The sequence below is a fragment of the Choloepus didactylus genome, chromosome 7 (genome assembly GCF_015220235.1).
Source record: "Choloepus didactylus isolate mChoDid1 chromosome 7, mChoDid1.pri, whole genome shotgun sequence".
In the NCBI taxonomy this organism is placed as follows: Eukaryota; Metazoa; Chordata; class Mammalia; order Pilosa; family Megalonychidae; genus Choloepus; species Choloepus didactylus.
The window spans coordinates 135,293,647-135,321,254 of NC_051313.1; the positions used below are offsets into that span (position 1 = coordinate 135,293,647).

General features: G+C 38.4%; 2 protein-coding genes across 3 annotated transcripts in view; one reads left to right on the forward strand and one right to left on the reverse strand.

Annotated features, from left to right (window-relative positions):
• The window catches only part of DEK (DEK proto-oncogene), a 32,207-nt gene extending 23,289 nt beyond the window's left edge, over positions 1-8,918 (forward strand). The window contains exons 10-11 of the mRNA XM_037842130.1: positions 6,831-6,899; positions 7,378-8,918. Of these exons, the coding sequence (XP_037698058.1) occupies positions 6,831-6,899; positions 7,378-7,389 (81 nt within the window). The 3' untranslated portion in view covers positions 7,390-8,918. The remainder of the gene's footprint in view (positions 1-6,830; positions 6,900-7,377) is intronic.
• A 386-nt stretch (positions 8,919-9,304) lies between these two features.
• The window catches only part of KDM1B (lysine demethylase 1B), a 62,119-nt gene continuing 43,815 nt past the window's right edge, over positions 9,305-27,608 (reverse strand). For both annotated transcript variants that reach the window (XM_037842127.1, XM_037842129.1), the window contains 10 exons: positions 25,074-25,211; positions 23,971-24,142; positions 21,163-21,290; positions 20,049-20,180; positions 19,385-19,459; positions 17,012-17,128; positions 16,217-16,342; positions 15,824-15,946; positions 14,113-14,265; positions 9,305-11,289 (listed from right to left, as the gene is read on the reverse strand). In XM_037842127.1, the coding sequence (XP_037698055.1) occupies positions 11,206-11,289; positions 14,113-14,265; positions 15,824-15,946; positions 16,217-16,342; positions 17,012-17,128; positions 19,385-19,459; positions 20,049-20,180; positions 21,163-21,290; positions 23,971-24,142; positions 25,074-25,211 (1,248 nt within the window). In that variant the 3' untranslated portion in view covers positions 9,305-11,205. The remainder of the gene's footprint in view (positions 11,290-14,112; positions 14,266-15,823; positions 15,947-16,216; positions 16,343-17,011; positions 17,129-19,384; positions 19,460-20,048; positions 20,181-21,162; positions 21,291-23,970; positions 24,143-25,073; positions 25,212-27,608) is intronic.

Sequence of the window (27,608 nt, forward strand, 5' to 3'; positions counted from 1 at the left end):
TGTGGTAGAGGGCTCAACCCATCAAACCACCAGTCCCCTATGTCTGTGGTCATGTTAGCAACCATGGAGGTGGGGTAGGCGAGTACCCCTGCATTCTCCACAGGCTCCTCAAGGGGGCACTACATCATTTTTTTTCCCCTTGTTTTTCTTTTTTTTTTTTTTTTAACTTTCCCTTCTTTTTTAAATCAACTATGAAAAAAAAGTTAAAAAGAAAACAAACATACAATAAAAGAACATTTCAAAGAGACCATAACAAGGGAGTAAGAAAAAGACAACTAACCTAAGATAACTGCTTAACTTCCAACATGTTCCTACTTTACCCCAAGAAAGTTACCTAATATAGCAACATTTCTGTGAACTTGCTCCTACTATATCCATCAGAAATTAACAGACCATAGTCATTCCTGGGCATCCCCAGAACGTTAAATAGCTTATCTGTTCTTCTTGGATTATTGTTCCCCCTTCCTTAATTGCTCTCTATTGCTAGTTCCCCTACATTCTACATTATAAACCATTTGTTTTACATTTTTCACAGTTCACATTAGTGGTAGCATATAATATTTCTCTTTTTGTGCCTGGCTTATTTCGCTCAGCATTATGTCTTCAAGGTTCATCCATGTTGTCATATGTTTCACGAGATCGTTCCTTCTTACTGCCGCGTAGTATTCCATAGTGTGTATATACCACATTTTATTTATCCACTCATCTGTTGAAGGACATTTGGGTTGTTACCATCTCTTGGCAATTGTGAATAATGCTGCTATGAACATTGGCGTGCAGATATCTGTTCGTGTCACTGCTTTCCGATCTTCCGGGTATATACCGAGAAGTGGCAATTGCTGGATCGAATGGTAACTCTATATCTAGTTTTCTAAGGAACTGCCAGACTGACTTCCAGAGTGGCTGAACCATTATACAGTCCCACCAACAATGAATAAGAGTTCCAATTTCTCCACATCCCCTCCAGCATTTGTAGTTTCCTGTTTGTTTAATGGCAGCCATTCTAACCGGTGTTAGATGGTATCTCATTGTGGTCTTAATTTGCATCTCTCTAATAGCTAGTGAAGCTGAACATTTTTTCATGTGTTTCTTGGACATTTGTATTTCCTCTTCAGAGAACTGTCTTTTCATATCTTTTGCCCATTTTATAATTGGGCCGTCTGTACTACTGTCATTGAGTTGTAGGATTTCTTTATATATGCAAGATATCAGTCTTTTGTCAGATACATGGTTTCCAAAAATTTTTTCCCATTGAGTTGGCTGCCTCTTCACCTTTTTGAGAAATTCCTTTGAGGTGCAGAAACTTCTAAGCTTGAGGAGTTCCCATTTATCTATTTTTTCTTTTGTTGCTTGTGCTTTGGGTGTAAAGTCTAGGAAGTGGCCGCCTAATACAAGGTCTTGAAGATGTTTTCCTACATTATCTTCTAGGAGTTTTATGGTACTTTCTTTTATATTGAGATCTTTGGTCCATTTTGAGTTAATTTTTGTGTAGGGGGTGAGGTAGGGGTTCTCTTTCATTCTTTTGGATATGGATATCCAACTCTCCCAGCCCCATTTGTTGAAAAGACCATTATGACTCAGTTCAGTGACTTTGGGGGCCTTATCAAAGATCAGTCGGCCATAGATCTGAGGGTCTATCTCTGAATTCTCAATTCGATTTCAGCATTTTGCTTTTATTTGAAAAATTCCTTCACCCAATTCTTAATTTGAAGCTAGATCCTTATGTGCATTTATTCATTCAACAGATATTTATTGAACTCCTGCTATATGCCAGGTATTCTTACAGGTAGTTATTGGGCATACCACGTTAAATATAATAGTGTCTGCCCTAATGGAGCTATTTCATAAATGACATTAGGATTTATACAACTAATAAAATTAAAATGATATATTCCAAACTGCATAAGAAACTTTTTTTCCTGATCTGTAAGCTGTTTTTATTAATAAATCCTCCAATTTTATTAGCTTAAAAAAGCAGAATTTCATGAACCATCTGATTCTTAGTTTCGTAAATGAGATGTCACAGATTAGGTTTTTAACTCAAACTTCTATGAAGTTCTTCTAAAATAAAATATTCTAATCTTGAACATGGTTCCATAAAGATTCCATGTTCTAGATCAAAATTGGGAGATTATGGAGTCTAGTTTCTTATAGTATAATGAAATCAAAATTTGTAATATGTACTGTACCGATTTGTATATATTATGTCTCCCAGAAAAAGCCATATTCTTTAATGCAGTCTTGTGGGGGCAGATGTTTTAGTGTAGATTAGGTTGGAGTCTTTGAGTGTTTCCATTGAGATGTGACTCAGTCAACTATGGGCAGGACCTTTCAATTGGATTATTTCTATGGAGGTGTTGCCCCACCCATTCCGGCTTGGTCATTATTGGATCACTGGAGTACTTTAAAAAAAGCCACAGGCCCAGACTCAAAGCAACTGAGAGTGACATTTTGAGGAGCAGCTGCAGCTAAGAGATGACAGAATGCCCCAAGAGGAACACTTTGGAGAACGCCATTTTGAAACACAACCTGGAAGGAAGCAGACACCAGCCACATGCCTTACCAGCTAACAGATGTTTTCCAGATGTCTGTGACCTTAAAACTGTAACTTTGTAACCAAATAAACCTTGTTTATAAAAGCCAATCCATTTCTGATATTTTGCATTAACAGTCAGCATTAGCAAACCAGAACATGTACCAAAGGCAAAATATTCTATTTTTTTTGAGAACATTGATTATTATTTATTTATTCACTCAGCATCTATTGAGCCTCTACTACATATCAAACACTGGGCTAGATGCTAGCGGTAGAGCCAGAAAAGCCATTACATGGCTTCAGGGGGCTTAACAGTCTAGAGAGGTAGAAAGAGACAAGTATTTCTTTAATTAGAGCACAATATGTGAGGGCTGTGTTAGAAGAGTGCAGAAGGTGCTAGAGCACCATAGACCAAACTCTGTCTACCTGGGACTGGGCAGAGAGGTTTGGGGAATCTGGAAAGTCATCTTGGAAGAGATCTTAAGCTGAGTTCTTATGTAATTGAGCATTGGCTATTCCATACAGTTGAAGAACCCTGACATATTCACAGAAATAGGACAGACACAGTAACTGTGAGGAATAGTAAGTTAGTTTAATGTGATTTAGTTAGTTTAATATGGTTGAAGACTAGGGTTAGGAGGAGGTCTTCACAGAAGATAGGAGACAATGCTCAAGAATTGTGCAGGTCTTGTATATGCCCTATAACAGTTTGATTTGCTTCCTGAAACTAATGGGGAATTGGGAGGCTAGGTAGATTATTGAGACATACATGGCAGGGACATAACACAGTGAGAATTTTCTTTTTTAAAAGTCATCCCAGAGACCTCAAGAGGGATGGAGTGGAAATGAATGAGATGAGGGATGCAGGAAACTCAAGTTTGTGCCATAATCAAAGTAATAGGGTTGTGGTACTCCAAGCCATAGCCCATAATCAAGAGAACCTAGTAAAAGCTGACTTCATTGTGGTGTAAAGGCTTGAGTATCATTAATCATAATAGCGAATAGGCAGAATAACTTTTTGATAAGAAAAGGAGTTTAGTCCTAGACATTTTGAGATGATGTGCTTGGAACATCCAAGAAGGAGAAACTTAGACATTGTGATTCTCCAATTTAGGAGAGAAACCTAGAATAGGATAATTGCTAAGAGTTGAAACCAGAAATTTAAATATGGTGACCCAGGGAAAAGGATATTGAGTGAGGAAAGCAAATGATAAAGTCTTAAGAGACCAAGAGTTGAGAAGTAATCTCTACAAAACAGAATAAATTGTGAGGTCAGAGTAGTAGTAGAAAAGCTGGCGAGAGTGGTGCCAAGAGAGGAAACTCAGGAAGTGGGATTCGATGAAGAACACAAGGCAAGTCCCATCCAGAAAACTGAACAAAGGCACAGAAGGCAACTCACAGGAAAAATGTGAACAACCTGTCAATTTATGAAAATACACTAAACTTTCCCTACTAATCAGAGTGATACAAACTAAAAGGAAATGTTTTTGCTTATTAACAAAAACTACAGATTGATGGTTTTCATTGTTGGCAAGGATATAGGGGAACTGGTTCTCTTACATACTAAGTAGTAACAGTTTCTTTTGAGAACAATTTGGTAGTATCTTAAAATTTAAATTGCAAATACCCTTTATCCCAGCAATTCCATTCTAGGTCTCTGTCCTAAAGACAATGTTATATCTACCCAAAGATGATTACAATAATGTTTAGCATGTCTGTAATATTGAAAAAATCAGAAACAACCTAAATGGCCATTGTTCCGGTTTGCTAATGCTGCGTGAATGCAAAACACCAGAAATGGATCGGCTTTTATAAAGGGGATTTATTTGGTTACAAAGTTAGTCTTAAGGCCATAACGTGTCCAAGGTAAGCCATCAACAATCGGGTACCTTCACTGGAGGATGGCCAATGATGTCTGGAAAACCTCTGTTAGCTGGGAAGGCACTTGGCTGGTGTCTGCTCCAGAATTCTGGTTTCCAAATGGCTTTCTCCCAGGATGTTCCTCTCTAGGCTGCAGTTCCTCAAAAGTGTCACTCTTAGTTGCTCTTGGGGTGTTTGTCCTCTCTTAGCTTCTCCAGAGCAAAAGTCTGCTTTCAGCGGCTGTCTTCATACTGTCTCTCATCTGCAGCTACTCTCTCTGTTTCTGTGCATTCTTCAAAGTGTCCCTCTTGGCTGTAGCAAGGTTGCTCCTTCTGTCTGAGCTTATATAGTGCTCCAGTAAACTAATCAAGGCCCATGCTGAATGGGCAGGGCCACACCTCCATGGAAATCATCCAGTGAAAGATCTCGCCCACAGTTGAGTGGTCATATCTCCAAAGAAACTTCCAATCAAAAGTCTCCAACCCAATCAACACCAATACATTTCTTGCCCACACAGACTGCATCAAAGATAATAGCCTTTTTGGAGGACATAATACATCCAAACCAGCATAGCCGTCAATAGGGGAATGGTTAAACTGTGGTACATCCATGTGCTTGGAATATTATGTAGCAGTTCTAAAGAACATGGAAAACCCTCCAAGGTATTGTTAAATTAAAAAAAAAAAAAAAAGACTATTACTTCTTTTTATGTAATACAGAAAAACTGGATTACCGTGTGTGTGTGTGTGTGTGTGTGTGTGTAAATTTATTTTATAAAGGTCTGGAAGATTACATACTAAACTGGTAACTGGTTTCCTTTGACAGAGGAAAGAAAACAGCTGGGGCAGAGTGTGAGGGAGGGGTGGCAGTAATGGAAAGGAGACCATTTCTGTCCGTTTGAATGATTTTTGAGAATGCATTCATGCACTATATTAAAGGGATACATAAAAGATGTTGAGCTTAGGCAAGAATGACTTGAGTTTCTTTCAGACTTGGCAATTAGGAGATGGTTGTTCATATAATAAGCAATTTTGAGAGACGGTTAAAGCAAGGGTTATTTACTCTTGGATTGGAAATTAATGAATAGTGAGAATAATAAATGAAAAATCTTCTGTTTCAAGTGGTTTGCTTTAGAAGGGAAACAGTAGTTAAATGGGGGAATATAGGTTGATGAGAAAACATGCTTTAAAAGGGTCAGAGGAGAGAAAGCATTATGCTAAGGGAAAAGTGCCAGGAGAGGAGGAGAGGAGAGGCGAAGATTTAGGACTGTTAAAGGATGGGCCCCAAGGAGGTAAAGAGACTAGGAGAGGTTGAGTCCAGATACAAATAAACTGGAAGGGAAAGAGGTATGTCAGAAAGTTGATGGAATTCATAATGTTTCCTGGTTGAGAAAGACTGTGGGTTGCTTGAGTAAAGGGATGATATTGCCATTGACTGGAATGAAAGGAGGGATCTGATTAGAAACATTTAGGATTGCTGGGGAGACTTTAAAGTTTAGTACCATGAACTTAAAATGGGACCAATCTTTTCAAGTTGTATTTTTCCACAGCAATTTCTAGGTTGGGCTTAACCAGGGAAAAATTGGTAGACCAATGGATGATTTTTGCAGGGAGAGGACATTTCCAGGGAGAGGAAATGTAATTTAAATGATGGACTATATTTGCGGGGGTTGGCAAAGAATGATCTGTGGGCCAAATCTGTCCCACCACCAGTTTTGGTAAATAAAGTTTTATTGTAACACAATCACACCCATTCATGTCAGTATTGTCTATGGTGGCTCTTGCTACAGTGGCAGAGGTGGATAGTTGTGACAGAAACCACGTGGCCTGCAAAGCTGAACTTATTTACTCTCTGGCCCTTTACAAAAAGTTTGCTGACGCTGAACTATAGGGTAGGAGTGAAATCAGTAGTGTGTTTATAGATTATGAGAGTACAGACGAGTCAGAACTAGAAGTTGTGATAAGCAGCAGGTTTAAATGGGACAGAGCAAGTTAACAAAAGAGGGATAATTGCAGGGTAAAGTTTTAGAAGTAGAGGACTTAGGAGACCACCTGGATCATAGTGATGTGTAGCCAAAGTAGAGTTTTGGCTGTTACAACAGAAAGCAACAGGATATCTAAAAAAATACCTAATAAAATAACCTGCCGATATAAAGAGCTTATCCCACTTAACTAAAGTCTATCTAGATATTTTCCTCACCATGTTCATTGCTTATTCAGCCAGCACTGAAAATGCTTGCATGCCAGTTTCTTTTCTGTTTTATATACAGTATTAAGACTACTCGTTTCCATAGAATTCTGTATAGTGAACCTGAGTACCATTAAAATGTATATGTAACTGATTTGGATGTAAAATAAATTTTTTTATCCAAAGATAAGAATATTACTTGATTTTTAAATCTACTTTTAACATCGTTTTTCCCTTTTCACTGTAGGTTTATGAAAATTATCCTGCTTATGATTTAACTGAAAGAAAGAAATTCATAAAAACAACTGTTAAAGAGGTAAATTTTTTCATCTTTTCTAGGTTTGATCATTTTGTACATAAGACAGAAGAAATTATATATGTTAAACACTGCATATTTTCAAAATCTTCATGTCACTAAGTATCACATTTGATCTTCAAATTCCTTCAAGGTAGATAGGAAGAGATTTCTTCTCATTCCCATTTTAGAGCCTAAAAAGTAAAGTCTGAACAGTTAGTGACAAATCTGAACTCAGATTAAGATGCAGGTTTGTAGTGTGCGTGGGTAGGTAGCCTGGCTCTCAATGCAGCTCCCACACCTGGATTAGAAAGAGCCCCTTTGAAGGCCAGGGAAGGTAACAGTAGCCATAGTTTTGTATTGATCCCAACTGATTTCTCACAGGTCATAGTAGTAAAATCAAAGTTTTTTTAAAAAATGAAGAAAAGTTTTATGATTCATATGTACCTTAATATTGTATTGTTGGGTATGGGAAAATAATATTTTTCTTTCATTACAGCTAATTTCTTGAGATAGAGGTTAGAGACAGATGACTTGACTTGTTCCCATGGATTTGAAGATCTGATTTATACCATTATACCAGCAAAGAGAATGCTACTTCCTTTTCTAAATCCTTGTTAAGCATTGTATTGGTAGAATTTACTGCTGATCTTTGGATCTTAAGTGTTACATAAATTTGAGTTTGCCATTTTAAATTGCATTTCTATGCAGTTTTAGTTTATAAAAATGTCTTGCATGGCAGTAATTGTTCTTTGCTTTTATAGTTGTATTTTGTACATTTTGGATTCCTTTATATAAGGTCATAGATTCTTGAACTGAGGTCGTTTTTTTAGTGTGCTTAGTAGTAGCCTGCTTAAGACATACTTTTAATCAAGTAGAACAAAAGCTATTATTACCAGCTTTTATACATGCAGAGACTATTGCAGTATTTAGTATATGAAATATTTTGAATACACATCTTCTGGCAGTCTGAAAACTCAGTGGCAGTGTGTTCATCATATTAGACATATACAAGCTATAGCTGTCCAGATGGCTAAACTGAACTTTCCTCCTGCATGTGTGTATGTCAGATTGTCAGCATGACAAAAGTGACATGTTATTTTTGTATTTTTAAAAACAAATTTGTTGTATATAAAGTTTTTTTATTTCTTTTGTGCAGATCAATTTTTAAATTCATATAGGTAGGTATCTTTCCAGTTATAAACTGAAATATCAGTGTTCAGCCAGGTGGTATGATGGAAAAGTAAAAATTCAGTGAAGGTAATACTGAAGGAACAGATAGTTCTACTTTGCCTTTCAAGTGTCATCAATTTGTAGTTTTAGTGTTAACTCTGCAAAAGTATCTGTAGACACATTTTACATTAAGGACAGACCAACATCAAAACAACTTCAAAAACTTGGGAAAGTTTTTATTGTTTGGCTTATAGTAAGTGAACTGATTTTTATTAACTGCTTTTGCCCCATATAAAATGCTGGTATTTACAGGAAGCTGGCCACCTTCACAATTATGATAAAAGTACCAGGTGAAATGTCAAAAGACGATACTGTGCAGGCAGCAGCGGATTTCTCTGACAAAGTGTTTCTCAAAAGTGATAACACTTTATTTTCACATTAAAGAAATATGATGTATTTGTGGAATCAGGGCTGTTGGGTTTTGAATTTTGGCCACTTGGCCTAAATGAGACTAAAATTGTCTTTTATATTGACTCTCTTAATCAGTTTAAGTAATGTCTCAATTTTAAAATAAAACATGCTTCTTACAAGAAAACCGGACCTTTGATGTATTGAGTTAAAAAAGAGCTCTGCATCATAGAACAGAATTGTGTAAAAATGCTATATATTGAATATTAACAAGTTCTTTGGTAGGTTTGGCTTGTTTTCCTGATAAAGTTACTAAGACATTAGGGAATGGGATACTTCATACAAATGAATGGAGTAAGCAACTAAATGAGGCCTCAGAATTGGCCTTCGATTTTAAATACTTAATTTGTTCCTATAAACTTGTCAATAAAAATAATAAATCAATGTTCTAGTCTCTTGCATTTGATGTCTTAAAGAACAGGCTTTATTATAGGTTTATAAAGCATTTTCCCCTATGTGAGGGTTTCAGAAGAGGAGTATTTACATGGATTTAGCCCCACAGCCTGTATGATTTAGAGTGCTCTTCAATGATTGATAACTGACCATTTTTACTTTGATTAAGCATAGTACAAAGGAAAAGCCATTTTGAAGCCATTTTGCAAAATTCTCCAGTTACAAGGTTGAGAACTGTTTACCATATACTATAAAGGGTACAAGTAGAAATGCCTATGACCTAGAAAGTATAAAGGGGCTCTGGAAGTGAGGGGGATTCAGCTGGCGTGTGTGCGCCAGTTCTTGGTGATAAACCGATTTAATAAGTGTGTTCGTCACTACAGTGCACCAAATGGATTTGAAAAAAGACTAGTTTTTATTAAGCAGTTTTACACAACCAGCTGTTCATGCTCTGTATTTAAAACATTGATGAATTTATGTACTCACTGGTACTTAATTACAAAAGTCTTCATACAACATTGAAAAACGTACTCAAATTAACAAGAATAAAAGTACCATGGTTCCTTAAAGAACAAAGTGTCAAAGTATGTCACTTGAGACAGGTTTTTTTTTTTTTAAGTACACATTTACCATACTTTAAGTAGGTTTTTTCTAGTTTGCCTGTAGCACAGTACAGGTTTAAGTGCCCAGAGACCAAAGTAATAATTCACTGTGAACCATTTTAAACTTAACATGACATTTTGCATTTATCACTTAACATACACTATTATAAACATTTTAATACCTAACACTTTAAAGCAGAATACTTCCCAATCAGTACCAATGAGTCTCATCAAATAACTTATAAATATTAACATTTTCCTCTTAAGTTCAAAACTAATATAAGTCTATTTGCTTTCTTTTGTTTGAATCATAATTTGGTGGTGGAGGGGTGGGGGGCATCTAACCTGTCTAAATTTCACTGTACACTGTTTGCTTATTTCTATTTATAAGCTAACTTAAATTTTTGAAACCTAATATTTTGAAAGTGGCCTTAAAATATGAGTTTTTTTTCAAAGTAGAATAATGCAATTGAAAGAGTTGTTTAAATACTTTAAACAAAAGCACTTAAATTACCCATATTTCTAACCTATAAACTGAAGTTTCATTCAGGTTTCTTGGCAAAAGAAGTGCCCTGAAGCCCCTGAAACTGTTTATTTTAAATGACACACTAAACAATTTTTTTGTTATGAGAGAAAAAAGGAAAAACTAAATGTGTGCCATGTTCTCAGGCTTTTAAGATATGGCTTATAAAATGTAACATTTGCCAGGGGATATCTTAAATTTTTCTGCAGTTTTCCAATGGGACCTGCCTATGGAATACTGTAAACATAATTCTGCAAAAAATATTCCTGGAGAGTGAATCCATTATTTTAAGAGGGGAGAGGAGTTTTGTTAAATTTTGACAAGATCTTTTTATTAGTGGTTGTCCAAGTTAAGGATTTTAAAGTGTGCCACCTACCCACATTTGGCTTTAGGAAAAATAGCCATATTCTATTATCCAGTGTGAAGACCGCACTATCACTATATAATTCTTAATGATATGATACCTATACTCTGTTTAAGGGATTGAAAATTTTGTTTTGCCAATGACTGTACAAATTAAAATGATTTATCACAAAAGATACTTAAATTTAAATCCCTTTTGAATATCCAATGGGAAGAAATACGTACAATGTAAAATAGAAGCTTCACTTTACCTTTGACTGAAGCAATTTGTACTGTATCAAAAAACAAGGATTTTATCTAAATTTTAAGTAAAAAGCTCAATATTGGAGCTATATAAAAATCTTAAGGCTCATTGGTAAAGATACTGATGAATTGTCACAGACGTAAAACACTTCGCTTTATCTGGTTTCTTAATGATTCCTGCTTGTTTGACCTGGTTTCTCAATGTGTGAAAACTTATAAGCCAAACAAAATGTCAAACCTAAAGGGAACCTCCAACCACAGAAACAATAATATAGTCTTAATTTAAGGTTATTCTGCCTTACTCTTCTGAAATCCAGAAGACTTTTAGCACTAGTCAGACCTGTTAAGTGGAAAATGCAATGGAATTATGAGTGCTTACAAGTATCCTTGGGGCTAGTGCTTTCAGAGAGGTGAAATGTGTTTACATTGTATCACCTTAGAAACAATTCAGTTTTGCTATCCAGAGAGCTCTCATTTGTTTGTTTAAAGAAACAGGTTTAACATGGGTTTCAAACTTTACCATTTGGGGTTCAGAAGAAAGCTGGGTCCGAACAAATTGCTATTAAAATGCTGCAATCTTGCTTGCTTCTCGAACACCACTCAAATATGCCCCTGTAACAGTCTGTGGAAAATGCCTGTTTGTTGCCTGTAAAAAATAATTACATAATTTGAGATCTTGTATAAAGAATTCAGATAACAATCAGAAGGCAATACTGGCTTACACTCTCTCTGATCCTTCTTAGATAAAGATTGGTGCCACTCCCGTGTGCTCCTATAACATCCTGTGCTCACCCATCACGCCACTTGGAATTTTTCTGGTTATCTCGCCAGAATTTGTCAAATTCATTGAGTCTACGTCTGTTCACCACTCCTGCAAAGTTCTGTGTGGCAGTCATGAAAATATTAAATATTTATATATGCAGGTACTGGAGTTTAGAACAATGAGTAAGACACAAGTTCCTCCTACCATTGGTCAAGTCATCTAGCAGTTAGGATCACTGATGAGTGAGTCACAATTCACCCACGGTGGAAGTTTTGCTAGACACATTGAATAAAATAGTAGTTACTAAAAGGATAGACCACAGACTTTAATTGCAACAAGAAGGGAAAAGAAAAGGTGAGGGCTGTTGGACTGGGAAGAAGTAAAGAGACTGTCAATGATAGAAGAACCTCATTTTCAAAGAATGATTTAACCGCTTATTCCTTACTCTATATTGAGAATAGAATAAGCAAACCAAAAGGATTGGAAAATAGGGGCCTCAAACTGGTGATATTAACTACAGTTAATAATGACAAGGTCTGGACTGGGGTTATGGGAATGGGTAGGTGAGGACGAGTTGAATAGGTCATAGAAAATGGAAGACAAACTGAGAAGGAAGTTGAAGTTGCCTTTATACAGTGATAACGGGTGGAAGTGAAAACATCCAAGTGCCAAAGACTTCAGTTGAACAGGAAACCCGATGGAGGTGAGTAGGAATACAATTACTGGTGAGGGGAAGAAGTGGTGGTGGCAGAGGCCTCAAAAAACCAGTGGTCTTATATCAGGTGGTGAGGTAACCAGCAAAGGAAGGAAAAAAAAAAAAAAGGTTTTAAACCCTGCTTATGACCCGAAGGCACATTAGCCTGAAACAGTCACCTCTTGCAAACAGCTGACAATTGTTGCCTGGCATATAACCATTCTGCCTTGTGCCTACAGAGGTAGCCTTTCATAGGCCAAGGAGTAAGCAAGCGTTTCTGGTTTTAAAAGGCATTCTTTTGAAACAACGCAAAAATCATGAAAAAAAAAAAAAGAAAACACTATTTTTAGATGAAACTAATAAGAGATGTGTAATTCCAAACTAGAATATACAAAGTCTGAAAGCTGATGGTAACAGAATTCACTATACTCCACTCTTAAGTAGTTTCTATTTTGGGGGTGGGGGGGTGGGGATAACAAAAGCATGCTAATTTTCCCCAGGGAATTCTAAACATTTGTCACAATTGAAGGGATCAGGAACTATGGGGGGCAGAAGGGGAAGAGGTTTAAAAGACTGAATAGCCATTAGTTTCCTCATCAGGTCCTTACTTCCACCTGGTGCAGGGCAATTTTTTTGTTGTTTTTTCAACTTTATCGAAAAATTAAAAAAAAAAAAAAAGACACCACATTCAAACAAAGCAGAGCAAATGATTTTAAGAAAAACAAATAACCTAAGTAACTACTTTGCTTCCAATATGTTCCTACCATACCCCAAGAAAATTAACGAACCAAACAATGGAATAAGAAAACTAATCTAAAATAACTACATTGCTTCCAACATGTTCCTACCATACCCCAAGAAAATTAACAAACCATAATCAAATAAAGGCATAAGAAAAACCAAATGACTGAGGCCAAAGCAAACAAAGTAGAAACTCTGAGTAAACTATAAACGGATGGAGCAAAAACAATCTTAGTTGTGAAACAAGTTAGGAAACAAGAGAAGAATCCTATGCAAAAGGAGTGATCTGAGAACAAGAAAGTGTTTGTAAAAGAGCCAAAATTTAAAAAGTGAAATACATGGTTTAGAAGATAAAAGTTAAGGAACTCTCCCTGAAAGCAGACTAAAAAGACAAAGAATGAAGAGTGGAAAAAAGAAAATCAGGTGATCAAGAGATCCAAAATAATAGGAGATCTAGAAACAAATAGCAGATCTAGAGAGAACAGAAGAAACTGGGGAAAGAAAGAATGATTAGAAGTGAGAAAATTCTAGGAGTTGAAGGACATGAGGATTTTTAAAAGGCTTAGAAGAGAGGGATCCAGGGACTCAGTGCCCCAGCCCTAGAGAGGAGAGGAGTTCCAGAGTCACAGCTCTGCAGTCCTCCAGACACCACCAGGCCAGACCTGAACAGAAGGATGAGAGAGCCAGCAAAGTGAGCTTCAAAAAATAGAACCAAAGGCTAGTTCTTAGCTTTGGCTGTTACAGAGAGACAACGAAAGGGTGGGGAGACTTAAGGAGAGATACAAAAGAAATAAGCTAATGAAAAAAGGGACCTGACTGCCAGGAAAACAGAAAGCTGTGTAAGAAAGGAATCACTGAATACCTTCTTGGCTCAGCAATAAGTGATACTTACACAGCTGCATAATATAAACATTGATACCAATTTGCAAAATAACCCAACATATTGAGAGAATGGTGCAAAGAGACTAAATGAGCTAAATCTTTATTTAACCCACTAGGAAGTCAGTGGGTCTAAAGTTATTAAATAAAAAAGTGGCAACAGAAGCATTATTTTAAAACATGAACTAAATTCTGGAAGAAACAGTGAAGGAGTTAAAAATGACTGCCTCTAGGAGCATGAGGATTCTGAGAAGGTTTCTACTGTTTTGTCATAAGGCTTTTAACAGTATTCGACTTTGTTTTGAACTCTGAGCATATATTGCTTTGAGCATAACCAAAATGAATGTCATTAAAAAAAAAAAGATTGGATCTGGGATCAAGAAGATACATACCTCACCAGCAAAAAAAATTGTTCCTTGTATTTCTTCAGCAATGATATCATAGGCCTCACCACTTCCCCCTGTCCTCACAAAACTGTATGCCATCTGGATCCATGGGTCTGAGCTCCACCGCGTGACAAAATACTTTGTGGGATCTGGGACTTCCTGGGTCAAATAGGAAAGTCGTAAAATAGGAGATCAAGAAGGGACTTAGAAATGATGCAACCCAAATTCTAAATATACATTTCTCCCTCCCTTTAGAAACTGAGTTAATTCCCAGTATGTTCCTCCACACAAGCACCATATCTGAACCTCATCCTCTATCTCCTGCCCCAGCTCTACCCCCTCTCCACTTGCACACACATTTCCTCATTTCTACACTTCATCCTTCTGCCAGAGACATTCTCCTCACCCACAAGGGATCATCACCAATGGCCAAGAGGAAGGGCTTTCCCTTCTCCATGGCCTGCAGGGGATGAGGAGAGGGTGGGAAAGGCGTCATTGACCAAGGTTATAAAAGGGGAGGGTGGAGTCTCGGGATCACAGGATAGAATTCTTAAGATTCTCCATAAAACAGCCATCCAACGATATGTTTCAGACTAAGTAAAGTAACTGTAGGCTGGCCTCTTGACAAGTGCCACCATGAAAAACATTTCTATGGAAACTGTGTGCTAAGTTCAAGGTAACTAGCCTAAAAATAAACTTTTGGACATCAGTTCCCAGCTGGGGACTACTGGGAGAAATAATCACAAATTAGATCCACTTAGGAAAAGTAAGCAACAAGCCCTGGGCGCCTCTTTCACTGATTTACATGACTTTTGAGTCATTTCACTTCTACCTTCTGCTCTTTATCAGAAAAAGACATAAGCCATGATGGCCTTTTAGAAACTTCAGGAGATTGTGAGGTTTAGTAAATTGACAAAAAAAGCGAAAGCATCTCCATTAAGTGGGGTGCAAGAAAATGCTGGACAATGCCCCTTTATAAAAGGAAAGTTGTGGCCACAGCTTGCTAAGGATTGGGTAAGTACAGAATCTGTAAAATGCTGAACCTTTTACATCCTTAGAAAAGAAAGGGGGTGTGCATGTGAGGAGGAAAAAGAAGGCAAACAGTAGCATAAAGGAGGTATGAACTAATTGAATGAAAAGTAGATTTTATGGGGTGAATTTGTCCCTCAAAAGGAGAAGTTCAAGTCCTAACCTGCAGTCCCATGAATGTGACCTTATTAGGAAATAAGGTCTTTGAACATGTAATTAGTTAAGATGAGGCCAAACTAGATTAGGGTGGGTCCTAACCCAATATGACTGGTGTCCTTGTAAGAACGGGAGAATTGGACAGACACACACACACACACACAAGAGGAGGCCCCACAGAAGACAAGAGGCTGATTGATCTACAAGCCAGAAAACACCAGAAGCTGGAAGACGCCAGGAAGGACCCTCTCCCTGCAGGTTCAGAGGGAGCAGGGCCCTGCCAGCATCTTGATTCTGGGTTGCCAGGCTCCAGAACTGCGAGACAACAGAGGTCTGTTGTTTTAAGCCACCCAGTTTCTGGTGCTTTATGGCAGCCCCAGGAAATGAAGACAGTGGGATATATGGAGGACGAATAATGTGGCCCATGGCCTTAATTCCCAGTAACGCTGCTTTGCTTTGGGCACCACACCCACTCTGAAGAGCACAGTAAGTTTATGGGGAGCATGTCCCTCTTTCAAGAAAGATCTCTGACCTGCTCCTTGAACAGTTCCCTCAGGGTAGCCAGGCACTGCTGCAAGACCTGTTTATCATCCAGGTTCTTAACGGATGCCACCGCTTCCCCAGCAATCACTGACATCAACACGCTGTGTTTCTTCTGAAGACATGAAAGGGAAAAACCATTTACAGTTTTTGCTTTGGTACAAGAGCCTTGTGGGAGCAACATCAGTACTTTAAGAAAATATAGCAAATATTATTGGGTTCCTTTCCTATAGAAAAATGCTCCAGTCCAAGCTTCCTCTCAGAATATAAACATATCAAGAGTTTTCACAATTTTCATTCATCCCTGGGTCTCATACATGAATTACCAAATCAAATTCTAAATTGTCATTGGGGAATGGAAACCACATCGTACAAATGATTTTACCTGGGGATCCATGTCATAGAATACAGCGAAAAGCCCTCGCTTGCTGGCACTAGGAGGGACATGACCAAAAAAGTCAGCCCCTTGAACTTTACCGTCCCAAAATCTATAAGGAAATTGCAAGGCAATCTGGAAAGCAAGCAAGAGAAAAGACGGTTAAGTGTTTCTTATCAAAAGCATAGGCAACTTCTAAGAAGCAACCTGTTAACTACTCTCAAACTGTGTTCAAAAGAACACACCAGAACATGCCCTCCCTTTCCATTCTCCTCCCATCCTTTGTTCTCTCTCTGTTCATTTTGCTTTTTATGCCATCCGGTCCTGGACGCCCCCAGGTAAACGTGGGAGCCACTCTGACTAATCTGGCCAATCTGAACATGCAAGTTTTCCTGAGGTCGACAAAATTCCTACTACTCAGGTTTATCAGGATCTAATGCAGCCCTGGCAGATTCTGCTAAAGAAAGTTCTAAAGGCAGTGGAAGTAAAGCACTTTCCTTGCTGGGGCCAAAGAGTAGAGTGTAGACATGGAAAGCAGAAAAAAAGTAAGAACTGGTTATCCCAAATGTGTATTATCAACAGCAAGTTTCCCTCTCCTAAAGTCAAAACACACAGCCAGCTCTGCTCCTTTTGTATTGGTAATACCCTTTTGTATTCTTCATGAACAGTTATTCAAATGAAAGGGAAATGTTTGCGTTTTAATTGGAGTCAGAAGTTACCCACTACTTCCCACTCAGGGGTTAAGGAACTCCCTTCATCTGACATTTGTCTCTTTAGTTCTGAAGCTGAAGTCGTTTCAGTCACCTTTTCGATGATTCCTGCACCTAAACTGTTGATAGCCTTCATCTTCTTCTCTGATAAAGGTGGAGTAAACTGAATGGCTCCTTTCTGCAGTAGGGCCAGAGGTACAGTGACTAACACCTGTGGGGGAAATGAACCGTTAACACACAACAGCAACTGAACGTAACACCTCAGCAGCAGCTCAGCAAGTCTACTTCCGGGAAGATCTCAGCCCCTGAAAACCCGTTCCTCTCCAGCAGTGCCGAGGCTGTCAAGGAGAAGTGCTGTGTTCCTGTCAAGAACAGGGCTGCCGTGTGTAATCGCAGGCTGTTCCCTTGGACAAGGGCGCCTGGCTGGGGGGAGGCAGCAGCCGCACAGAGGAAGGAGGGCTTTTTCTATTTTGCATCAAGTTCCTGAAGACCTAACAATAACCCTGGGTAAGAAGAATCAGCAGATCACAGTCTGGAAAAGGAGTGCTGTAAGAGGACATAGCCCTGAAAATGCAGTCAGGAGAATCTGATTTGTGCACCGTCTTGACACTTGGTAACGTGTGGCCAACTCCTGCCGAACATCTACAAAATGAAGTTAATAACTGCACCACTTAGCTTCAAAGGACTAGGGTAAAGGTTTTTAAAACTAAAACTGTTACTACAATATATGTCAATATGCTTCACAAACGGTAAAGCACATCACAAACATTGGGTTAAGTGTGAGGCCACGTGAAAATCTGAAAAGGAATAAAACATGTTTTCTATCCTCAAGAAGCCTACAGTCTAGTTATAGATAACAGTGACCAGGCAACAACAACAACAACAAAAAGGAACAATCACCCTTTTGGAGATATCTGAACTATAAGGAAATAAAATATCTAGATTCTAACCATGCTTTCTAAATACACAAGAACTTAGGTAAATGAATAGGCAAATGACATATCCCGCTAACAGAAGCAGCCTAGACTGAATTCCAGTTTATCAAAGGTATATCGGTATATCATATTGGGTTGGAAATCTTTGGGTCACCAAGTTTAGGGAAACTTTCAATTGAGTTGGTGTGATGTGTGCCAGCTCCCCTAAAAATAAAAATGTTTGCTTTAAACGTTTCAAAGCCGGCTCTGAAACACAGCCTGAAGCTGTGCCCTGATACCTGGCGAGGGTACAAAGAAGGGCAAGCTTACCCAGCCAGGGTAACTCGGCAGTGGAAGCACAACTAGCGTGTTCCCCTGGATGTCAAGAGACAGAGCCACAAAAAAACCACAGGCTGAACCATCAACTGACTTACAATTTTAAAAGGTGGTATTAAAAAAATTTTTTTTACCACAGGAAGAACCTGAGCTATTAGCCTAATTCTGATCTGGGGGCTTCAGGTAAGGAAACAAGCCCAGTGGTTCTCTACCCTCGCTGCACAGAATTGCTTGGGAAGCTTTAAAAACATGCCCTGAATGATTCCAAGAGAATGTCTGGCAGGGTGGAACTCTGCAATGTTTCTTTTTAAGGACCTTCTGAGTGATTCTAATGTGCAGCTAGGATTGAGAACTGCCACTAGTCCAAAGTCACTCCGCTAGCCAATGGCAGGAATGCTATCAGGCCCTGCACCAGTGACCTCATCCTTTAGACCCATCTTTCCCATTTGTCATGCAATCCTTATTTCTTTTTGAATATCAAGGACCATCAAACAGGTTTTAGATACCTGAAGAGTATAAAATACAGCTCGTCTAGGGACTAGTGATAGTTCAATTACACTTTTTGGACTTCACACATAACTATACTTAACTCATAGAGTTTATTAAGTCCCCTCCACTCCAAGTAAGCCCCTTGTCCTTCAACACTACAGAAATCTCAGTGTGAGTTCAGGCATTAGATTCAGTAGCACTTTTCACTGTCTACACTAAAGCTGTTTACAAAAAATTTTTAATTATGTAAAAGTACTTTGGACAGTTTAAAAATAAAAATACGAAGCCTTCTTGGTTGGGAAAAAAAGGTACCATGATTAAAAATTTAAAAAAAAAGAAAGAAAAAGACGAACTTGGAAAGCATTAAGCTAAGCAAAGTAAAATAGAATTCTTTAATGCAGGCCTTCTCAGAGCCTTTAATTTGCCCATATTTAGCCCTAAGAATAGAATGAGGTATACAATACTTCCCAAACATGTGGCCAAGGAATTTCTTTTCTTGTTCAAAGAACTCACTTTAGGAAACACTATTCAGAGATCCATCTGCCATCAATCTATACGGTGTCAGATTAAGTCAGATTTGCACATCTACCCGTAATTATGCATAACTCATCAGAAATCAAACAAGGCTCAAGGCAGACTGCTAAAGGCAAAGTGCTTGGTGGAAAAGACTGTTTTCCCCAATCACCAGGCAGCAAGGGGCTCTATCCTGGTGGAACCCCAGCACTTACCTTTTGTGCTGTATACCTTGTGCCATCCATAGTGGTAACTTGTACTTCTTCTCCAGAATAATCAATACTCTGTACCTGCTCAAGAAAAACAATTACAGGGGGGACAAAAAAGAGGGAGAGAACCTTATGATCCAGGATCCCTCCCAATTCTGGTATTATGTGAGTTTATATCTCTAAGGCTACGGGGAGTCATATGGCATTCAGAGATCTAAATAATAGTTATAGCTTAATTCAGGGAACTGTCACCCAGCCATTAAAATTATAAACAGTATATCACAATATGGAAAATCTTTATAATATAAACATGAAATATATACATATGAATAACTGCCTCTGTGATTATAACATGTACAATAGAAATGCATCAATGCAAAGGTGTGAAGGGAAAATTTAAAAGTGAAAATAACTGCATTGGGTCATGGAGGTTGTGAGCAGCTTTTTGGCAATGTACTTGAACATTTCATTATTACTGAAAACACACCTGAGCCACTACTGTTTCCAGACACCAACTGACAGGAGTAAGGCAATGGGATTGTGGGCTATGATTGTACCACAAAAGCAGTGGTTGATGCTGGGTGAGTATCAGAACAAACCCTTGTCTCCCGTGTAATTCATATCCTGCAAAAACGAGGCAAAGCCAGAACCTGCCACTGCTGCTACTCACTGGAGATTTGAGCCGAATGTCTAGTCCTTCAGCCAGTTTTTCAACTATTGCAGAGTACCCTGGAGTTAGGAGAGTGTGATCCCCAGCAAACTGTGCAAAGAATTCATTGTGGTCCCAGGAGCGAGCAGATACCTAGGGAATAAGAGGAGAGGTTGAGAACAGGGTCTGTGCCTGACTGAGACCAATAAAAGGAGTTCACCGTGGGGAAAGCCATGCAAGGCAGGAGGGCAGGGCTACCAAGGCTGAGGCAAAGCCCTCGGGAAGGAGAGCAGGTCAGCCCGTCAAGAGTCCACTGTCAGGGGGAAGATGGCCTCTCGACACAAGAAAGCTTATTTTAGAACAACAGGTATGTATGGCTTGGGCATGAGGTACCAGTCCCTGATACAAATAAAAGTTGATTTTATATATCAACAACCCTGGAAAATGAGAATTCTAAGAGTGAGATTGGATTTCATGAACTTCATAAATATGCCAAAAATTTGCCTTCAACATGGAAAATCTAGAGGTTGAAAGCCAGAATGTCTTTTGGAAAACATTATTCCAATTGTGATGAAGCAGCAAATGGTTATGGAGATGTCCTGAAGAGAATGAATAAAATGGGTTATCCATGGCATTTCTAGTCAAGATACAGGATATATGGGTATTAAAATCACAGTAAGTTAAATGAGTTAGGCAAGTTTAAATTTAACAAGATAAGCTGACTAGAATTGCAAGAATACTACAGTTTCTAGAGAACAGTGTTTTCAAGCAGACCTCACAGTTCTAAAGAAATGATTCAGGGGCCTCTGTGGAGAGCAAGGGAAGGAGAAGGCAGAAGGACAGGCTCTGGGCCCCTGGTTCAGCCCAAGAGCCCTCCTTTGTTTGGTTTTATACACTGAGATTCCTCAGAGGCAATATTACTGGGAGAATGGTTTCTACTGCTTTAAAAAAATGCTTTCAAAACCACTGTTGGGATCATAGGCTCTGAAGTTCACTGTTTTCAAACTTTTAAGTTGGAAACCAAGCAGAACCATTCTTTCCTGTTTACCCAAACCCGCCGGAGTTCAACATCAAGCTATATGCCTCCATGCAAAACAAATATTTTCAAAGCACACGCTTCACGGACGGAGCGCACCTGACGGAGGCTGCTGCCACAGGCGTATTCCAGGTTACTGAGATGAAACTGAAGCACCTGTTCTTCCAGCTCACTGAACTGGATCCCAGATTCCTTAATAAAAGCTTTGTAGATCTCTTCTATCTTTTCTGTAATGGGAATGTATCAAAGCAGAAAAAAAACAAAAACAGATTAAAATTATCCTCCAATTCCTTATTCAACCTTCTTCACCCCAAAAACCCAAAGTCCTTTCCCAAGTAAACTCGGCGGGGAGGCGGGCGGGGGGGGGGAGGCGGGGAGGAAAAGGGCATCTTGATAAGATTAATTTCTCTCAGGAAGTAAAAACAACTAGAAACAAAGTTATGTAGGTTCTATATCCTTAAGACTTTCATTTCTGCTTAATTGAAAAACTTTCTTCTTTTGCTCAAGATATAGAAATTAAAGTACATCCTACATGTAACTCTGCACACAAATACACAGAGGATCACCGTTCCCTTTCCCACCCCACTGCCATCACCTTGAAGTCCAGTTCTTCTCACACCTCACCTCAACTAGGAACTGTAGCAGTCTAATTGGCTATAATGTCTCCCAAATAAGAATATTCCATTATGACATCCATCATGTCAGCCCTCTGCCTCGGTATTTTTAATTACTGGTTCCCTACTGCCTGGGTAATGAACTCCTAAAACCACACCTAATAATGCAAGCATATCTTGAGTCTTTCCAAAGGTAGCTACTAAACCTGCCCTCTTAAAAACTCTGCTGCTGAATCTTTTTCTGGTAAATTCCAACCCTGCCAGGTTTGCTACTACCACTCTCCCTCACCAAAATGTCCTCTCCCACCCCAAACCCATTCATCCCTTCAGGCAACATCACTCAGGCACTGCAAGCTTCAGGAATCTCTCCCCTTTACCAACCCCTAGCACTTATCAATACCATTCAACTGGAAATTTTAACTATATATACACAGCCCCGTGATATGGCTCCAAATACTGGCTTAGATTCCAGCCTCATGTCTCACTAATTGCATCTTAGTACAGGTTTCTTCTTTGTAATCTTCCCAGTGATGACAACCATCCAACACACACATTTCAGATTCAGTTTCTATAAAGTATGGTGCATTTGCATGACTAGAAACAGAACTGAATATCATTTAACTTTTTGGACAACTCAAAACTCTCATTAAAATTATCAAGTCTTATACTAGACTGTAACATGGAGATGTCCAAGGAACTTCTGGATGTGTACCAGACTTTTGCCCCTCAACCACTGGGCTTTTTTTTTTTTTTTTTGGTCACTTTGTGTCTCCTTATAACAGTTTCATTCTTCCCCCTATTATATACTTTCTACACTTCTGTCCTGTAGGTTTTGGCAAGGGGGAAGAACCGAGATTGCTAAAGCAGCATATAAAATTAAATATAAATAGATTTAATATGATTTTTTATGTAAATAATATTTAAAAGCTTAAGTATGCATGCTTTGTGAAACTACCTCCAGCCCCTTAGTACTGACATTTTGGTTTCCTCAGCTATGTGCTAATAAGGGGAGATCTCAGAGAGCTGAGATACTGGAAGGCAGTATACAACTTTAACCTTCTATAATGAGACGTATGTACCGATAGTAAAGCTTTTAAAGGAACATTAATAAGATGAAACGACTTACACAGTTAAGTATTGCTGACCCTCTCTTAACTTTTTTTAAGTAAGGGTGAGACAAAGAGCAGTATTATTAATTTTTTTATTTGGTGACCCTGAAAGAACTGTAAAGAAAAACCCCTCCAGAGGTTGCCACACATGAGCAAAAACAGTAACCAAATTCTGAGGATATACTACAAGTCAGCCTAAGAACTGTTCTCAACTCCAGAAAATTTAAAAACATTTCATTATAAGATCCCTGTTGACTTGGTAAGTTTCTATAAATGTTCCATTATGGTTAATCAGTCAACACTACTAAGGGTGATGGGTATGGCTCATTCTTTTTGAGGGGGTAGGGAAAAGATAAAAAGAAGAGCTAGACAGTCCTTGCTACTGAGAAGTTCACCCCAATCAGAGATGGAGTGTGCCAGGATCAATAATTGAGAACCCTTGCAAAGAAATATACAGTTAAAGCAAATTAGTATCTTACACGTTGGAGTTCAAGTGTCCATTCTTTAAAAAACTCCGACATGTCTCCAGAAACTACAAGTGAATACATTCAGGTAATAAAATTATAGATTAAGTATCAATTTAAGAAGCAAGATGGTAAACTCAGCTGTCCAGCACCTTCAGGGGAATGAGTTATTAAAAAGAGGCAAGTTTTCTAAAGAATTGTGGTATAATCCCCATTTAAGTACCAAAACCTAGAGAGGGTAAGAATCAACACTCTTACATTATAATACACATTGTTGCATTCTTAAAATATATTGGAAAAAGCCTTACTCTACAGCCCACAAAAAGGAAAGAGAAGAAATCCTGCCACACAGAAACCTTACCTAGGAAAGACTTCATGGGGTGACTATTTATTCACACAGGGCTTACCACACGTTTCTTTACAAGTAAGCTCCTCTGGGAAATTTAAAATTAAACATTTAAATTATTTCTTAACACGCCTGTTTTTATGTGAAGTAAGGTGGTAAGGTTCCTGTGTGTTTGTACACACGCACAAGTATCTAAGGGTCCTTGAGGAAGTTCCGAGCGCCCTCTGCCAACTGGGCAACGGTCTGGATAACTCAGCAGTCCGAGGAACACTCTTAAGGATGGAACCTATTGCAATCATCCAGCTTCATGAATGAATGTGGCTGGTTTAGAATGAGACTCCGATGGTACAATCAGAACACCATTCTCCCCATACCTCCTAAAGGGACATCTTGGAGCTGAGTCTTATCCTTCCTCCACTCAGAGACAACATCCAAGAGAGCATTAAAATGAAAATCCATGCGCTTGTCAATAGTGGGGTCAGTTATTCTTCCACCTTCCTGAATTAAGTCACATCTTTCTCCAAATTTATGCATGCTGATGCCAAGCTTCAAAATAATAAGAATAAGAAGGTGAAAATTTTCCTTGGAAAAAATATTTACAGGTTCTAAGCTGAAATTTGACAGAGCTCTCATGGAGAAAATGGTCCAGTACCTTGCAAAAAATAAAGCTAATGGGGAATGGCAGCAAAGACAGGCAATGAAAAAAGAGCTCAAAATCTATGAGACCTCATTTTTTATGAAATATAAGGGAGAGAGCAACAGTTTCCATGCCATGCACCCTGTAACTTCTCAGCCAGTTATTTATCCATGTTTCAGATTCTAGAGTCACGGACTGCCCCTCCTTACTCTGACATTCTACCTCCACAGAGGACTCTCGTGTGAATGAACACACAAACACACATACGAGATGCTGAAACGAAATTCAGTATCGACAGCTATTTCAGAAAAAACCTTGGGCCTACCAGGTCTTCAAAGAAACTATGAAGGATTGCCAGATGAAAGCAGGAGGTCCTGTTAAATTTGAATTTCAGATAAACAGTGACTAATTTCTTAGTGTAAATATGTCCAAATAGCACATGCAAAATATCCCATAGAACATTTGGGACATACTTATGTTAAAAATTAGTTGTTGTTCAGCTGAAATGCAAATTTAACTGGGCATCCTGTATTTTTATTTGCTAAATCTGGCAACCCTAAAACAACGAGCTAACCAAGTGGCCTGCAAGTAGCACACAAATAAAATGAAACTTCTTAAGAAAAGGGGAAAAAAAAATCTTGTTAGTTCTCTAGTTCTGCCTTCTCAGAAAGACAGAACTGTAATTGTTCTTATTTACTTTGCAGAGGGGATAGAGGGGCAAGAAATCATTTTGGGGTTCTAATATATTATCTCTTTTAGAAGCACAGTAATACTACACACAAGCAAACTGAGACCATTTTTCTTTTCTCTATCTACAATACACATCTTAAAGAGACCCACTTGCTCACACATCAATGCTACTGGGTTGTTGATACAGCCATTGACAATCTGGGCTCCTCTTCCGACGGTGACACCTTTAAAAGATTTATCATCCCATACTCGGCCACCAATTCTGTCTTTGGCTTCTAGGACAGTCACCTAAGAAGACAATTAGGAAAGCTAAATAGAAGGGTTAGATCAAATACAATAATATAAAAATAAAGAATGACACTGATAAGCTCCATAGTTGGCTAATTTATTAGATTACTGAAAAACGACTTTAAAAAGCAGTGTGAACAGAAACCAGAGTAGATGCTAAAAAAATAATCCAGATTCTAGCAATGAATAACTGAGTGGACTAGTCCTTTCAACTGTTTCCTCTCAAATCAGATAAGATTTGATGAACCAGCACATGAAATGTACTTTGAAAGCTTTTATTAAATAATATTCTATAAATTAAAAAGGTTAAAGAGGTGATTTTTTTCCTATGAAATATCTATCTACATCTGTAGCAGAATTCACTTTAGCTTTGCAAATATGCCTTAACTTCCTTAAGATACGAATAGTCTTTAAAAAAAATTCTTAGGCCACTGTATAGAAGTCTGACCTCATGGGACCGACCTCACCTGGTAGGGACCTCACGGGGTTATTTTATCTCTTCCAAATTTGTAATGCTGGAGACAGCCAGAGCTGCCCTGGGGTGAACAGCTGGGGTTTCACCTGTCTTCAGTGCAAGGCTAGTCATTTTGTTTCCAGATTCCTAAAAGCACTTTAAACTGTTCAAGAAGAGGGTCCCTGTAAGTCTGAAATTACTTCAAAATTAAAAGTTCAAAAACAAAGAACACCCAGCTATAATAAATAAAAGGAGAAGGAGGAGGGTCCCCAAGTTAACCATCTCAGGTTACTCTATTTTCCTAACCAGCAGAGGGCTGGATGGCCTCTGTGCTTATCCCCTCATCACTTGGGAAGAGTCAGGGACAGCAGTAGGGTCCTTTAGACATTTTTTTTCCTTCAGACCTAAATTACTCATTTCTTCAAATGGGAAAGCTAAAACTTGTGGTTCTATCTTGCACACTGTATTTCTCCAACTTCAGTTTAACACAGAAACACCCATTTTCAGTTTCTTTCTAGTATAAAAGGAAGGCTAAACATTAAAAACCACCTCCCTAGACTTCAGGTATTACCATCTTCCCTGTAATATGATCTGTGGGTTTGCCAAGAATAAATAAGTAAAAAACAAACAAAAAACCAAAACTCTGGCCTAATATCTAACACTAAAATAAATAGACTATTACAACACTTTATAGCTGAAGACCACAAAGAAAATATTTGGAAACATAAGCACACCTCATACAAATCCAACTTGGACACTTTTGTTTGGACAGCAATATAATGTAATGCAAGACTCAGAGCTTCTGTTCAGCTAAAGAGGAAAACCTATCTTAGAAGTAGCTTCTGAGAACTTTTCTTATCTCTGAAAACCTTCCAGTAAAGAACGAATTGTGAAAAAAGCAGTCATCATTTCCTAGCCCAAGAGAGAATAGTGAAAAGACTAATTCAATTCTTCCAAATTAATTTATACTTTTGGTTTAGCTGAAAACCAAAGTCCTTGAAAAATAAGTTTTAAAAAAAGGAGAAATATATCAGACCTAGGAAGTCACAGAAGTGTAAGGGATGGTTAATTTGAATGAATTTAATGGAAATTAGAAACAATCACACAATTTTTTTTTTTTTTTTTTTTTTTTTTGTCATAGCCTCTATTTTGGTAATTTTGAACAAACCAAGGTAAGATAACATACTAAGTGAAAAGAAAAAGTAAATCCTACCTTGGGGAAGTGACCTACTTAAATATATACTGTATTTTTAAAAGTCATGTAATTCTGTATTAATCAAATGAGTTAATAACTAAATCAAATTTGCTTCCAAAAGCAAAGATTTTTGTTTTTCAGAGTAAGATTCAAGGTGTGTGTGCTGCTTTGTAACTGTTATGTACCCCACAAAATGCCATGTTCTTTTAATCCACTCCTCTGGGTGCAGACCTATTGTGGGTGGGACCTTTTGATCAGGTTGTTTCCATGGAGCTGTGACCCACCCAATTCAGGATGGGTCTTAATCCCCTTGCTGGAGTCCTTTATGAGAGGATAAAAGACAGAAGAAACTCAGAGAGCTCAGTGATGCTAAGAAATGAAATCCAGAGTTTGCCCTGGAGAAGCTACGAGAGGACCCACAAATGCTCAGAAGGAAACACTCAGAGACATTTTGGCGAGAGCTTAGAACAGAACCAGGAGAGAAGGACCAGCAGATGTCGCCGTGTGCCTTCCCGTGTGACAGAGGAACTCCAGATGCCAGGAGCCTGTCCTCAGAGAAGGTACCTTCCTCCTGAAGCCTTCATTTGGACATTTTCATGGCCTCAGAACTGTAAATTTGTAACCTAATAAATCCCCATTGAAAAAGCCGACCCATTTCTGGTAAATTGTGTTCTGGCAGCTTTAACAAACTAAAATGGTGTGTCTTTGATTTGTATAACAAAATTTAACTGGGCATTTCATAAACTTA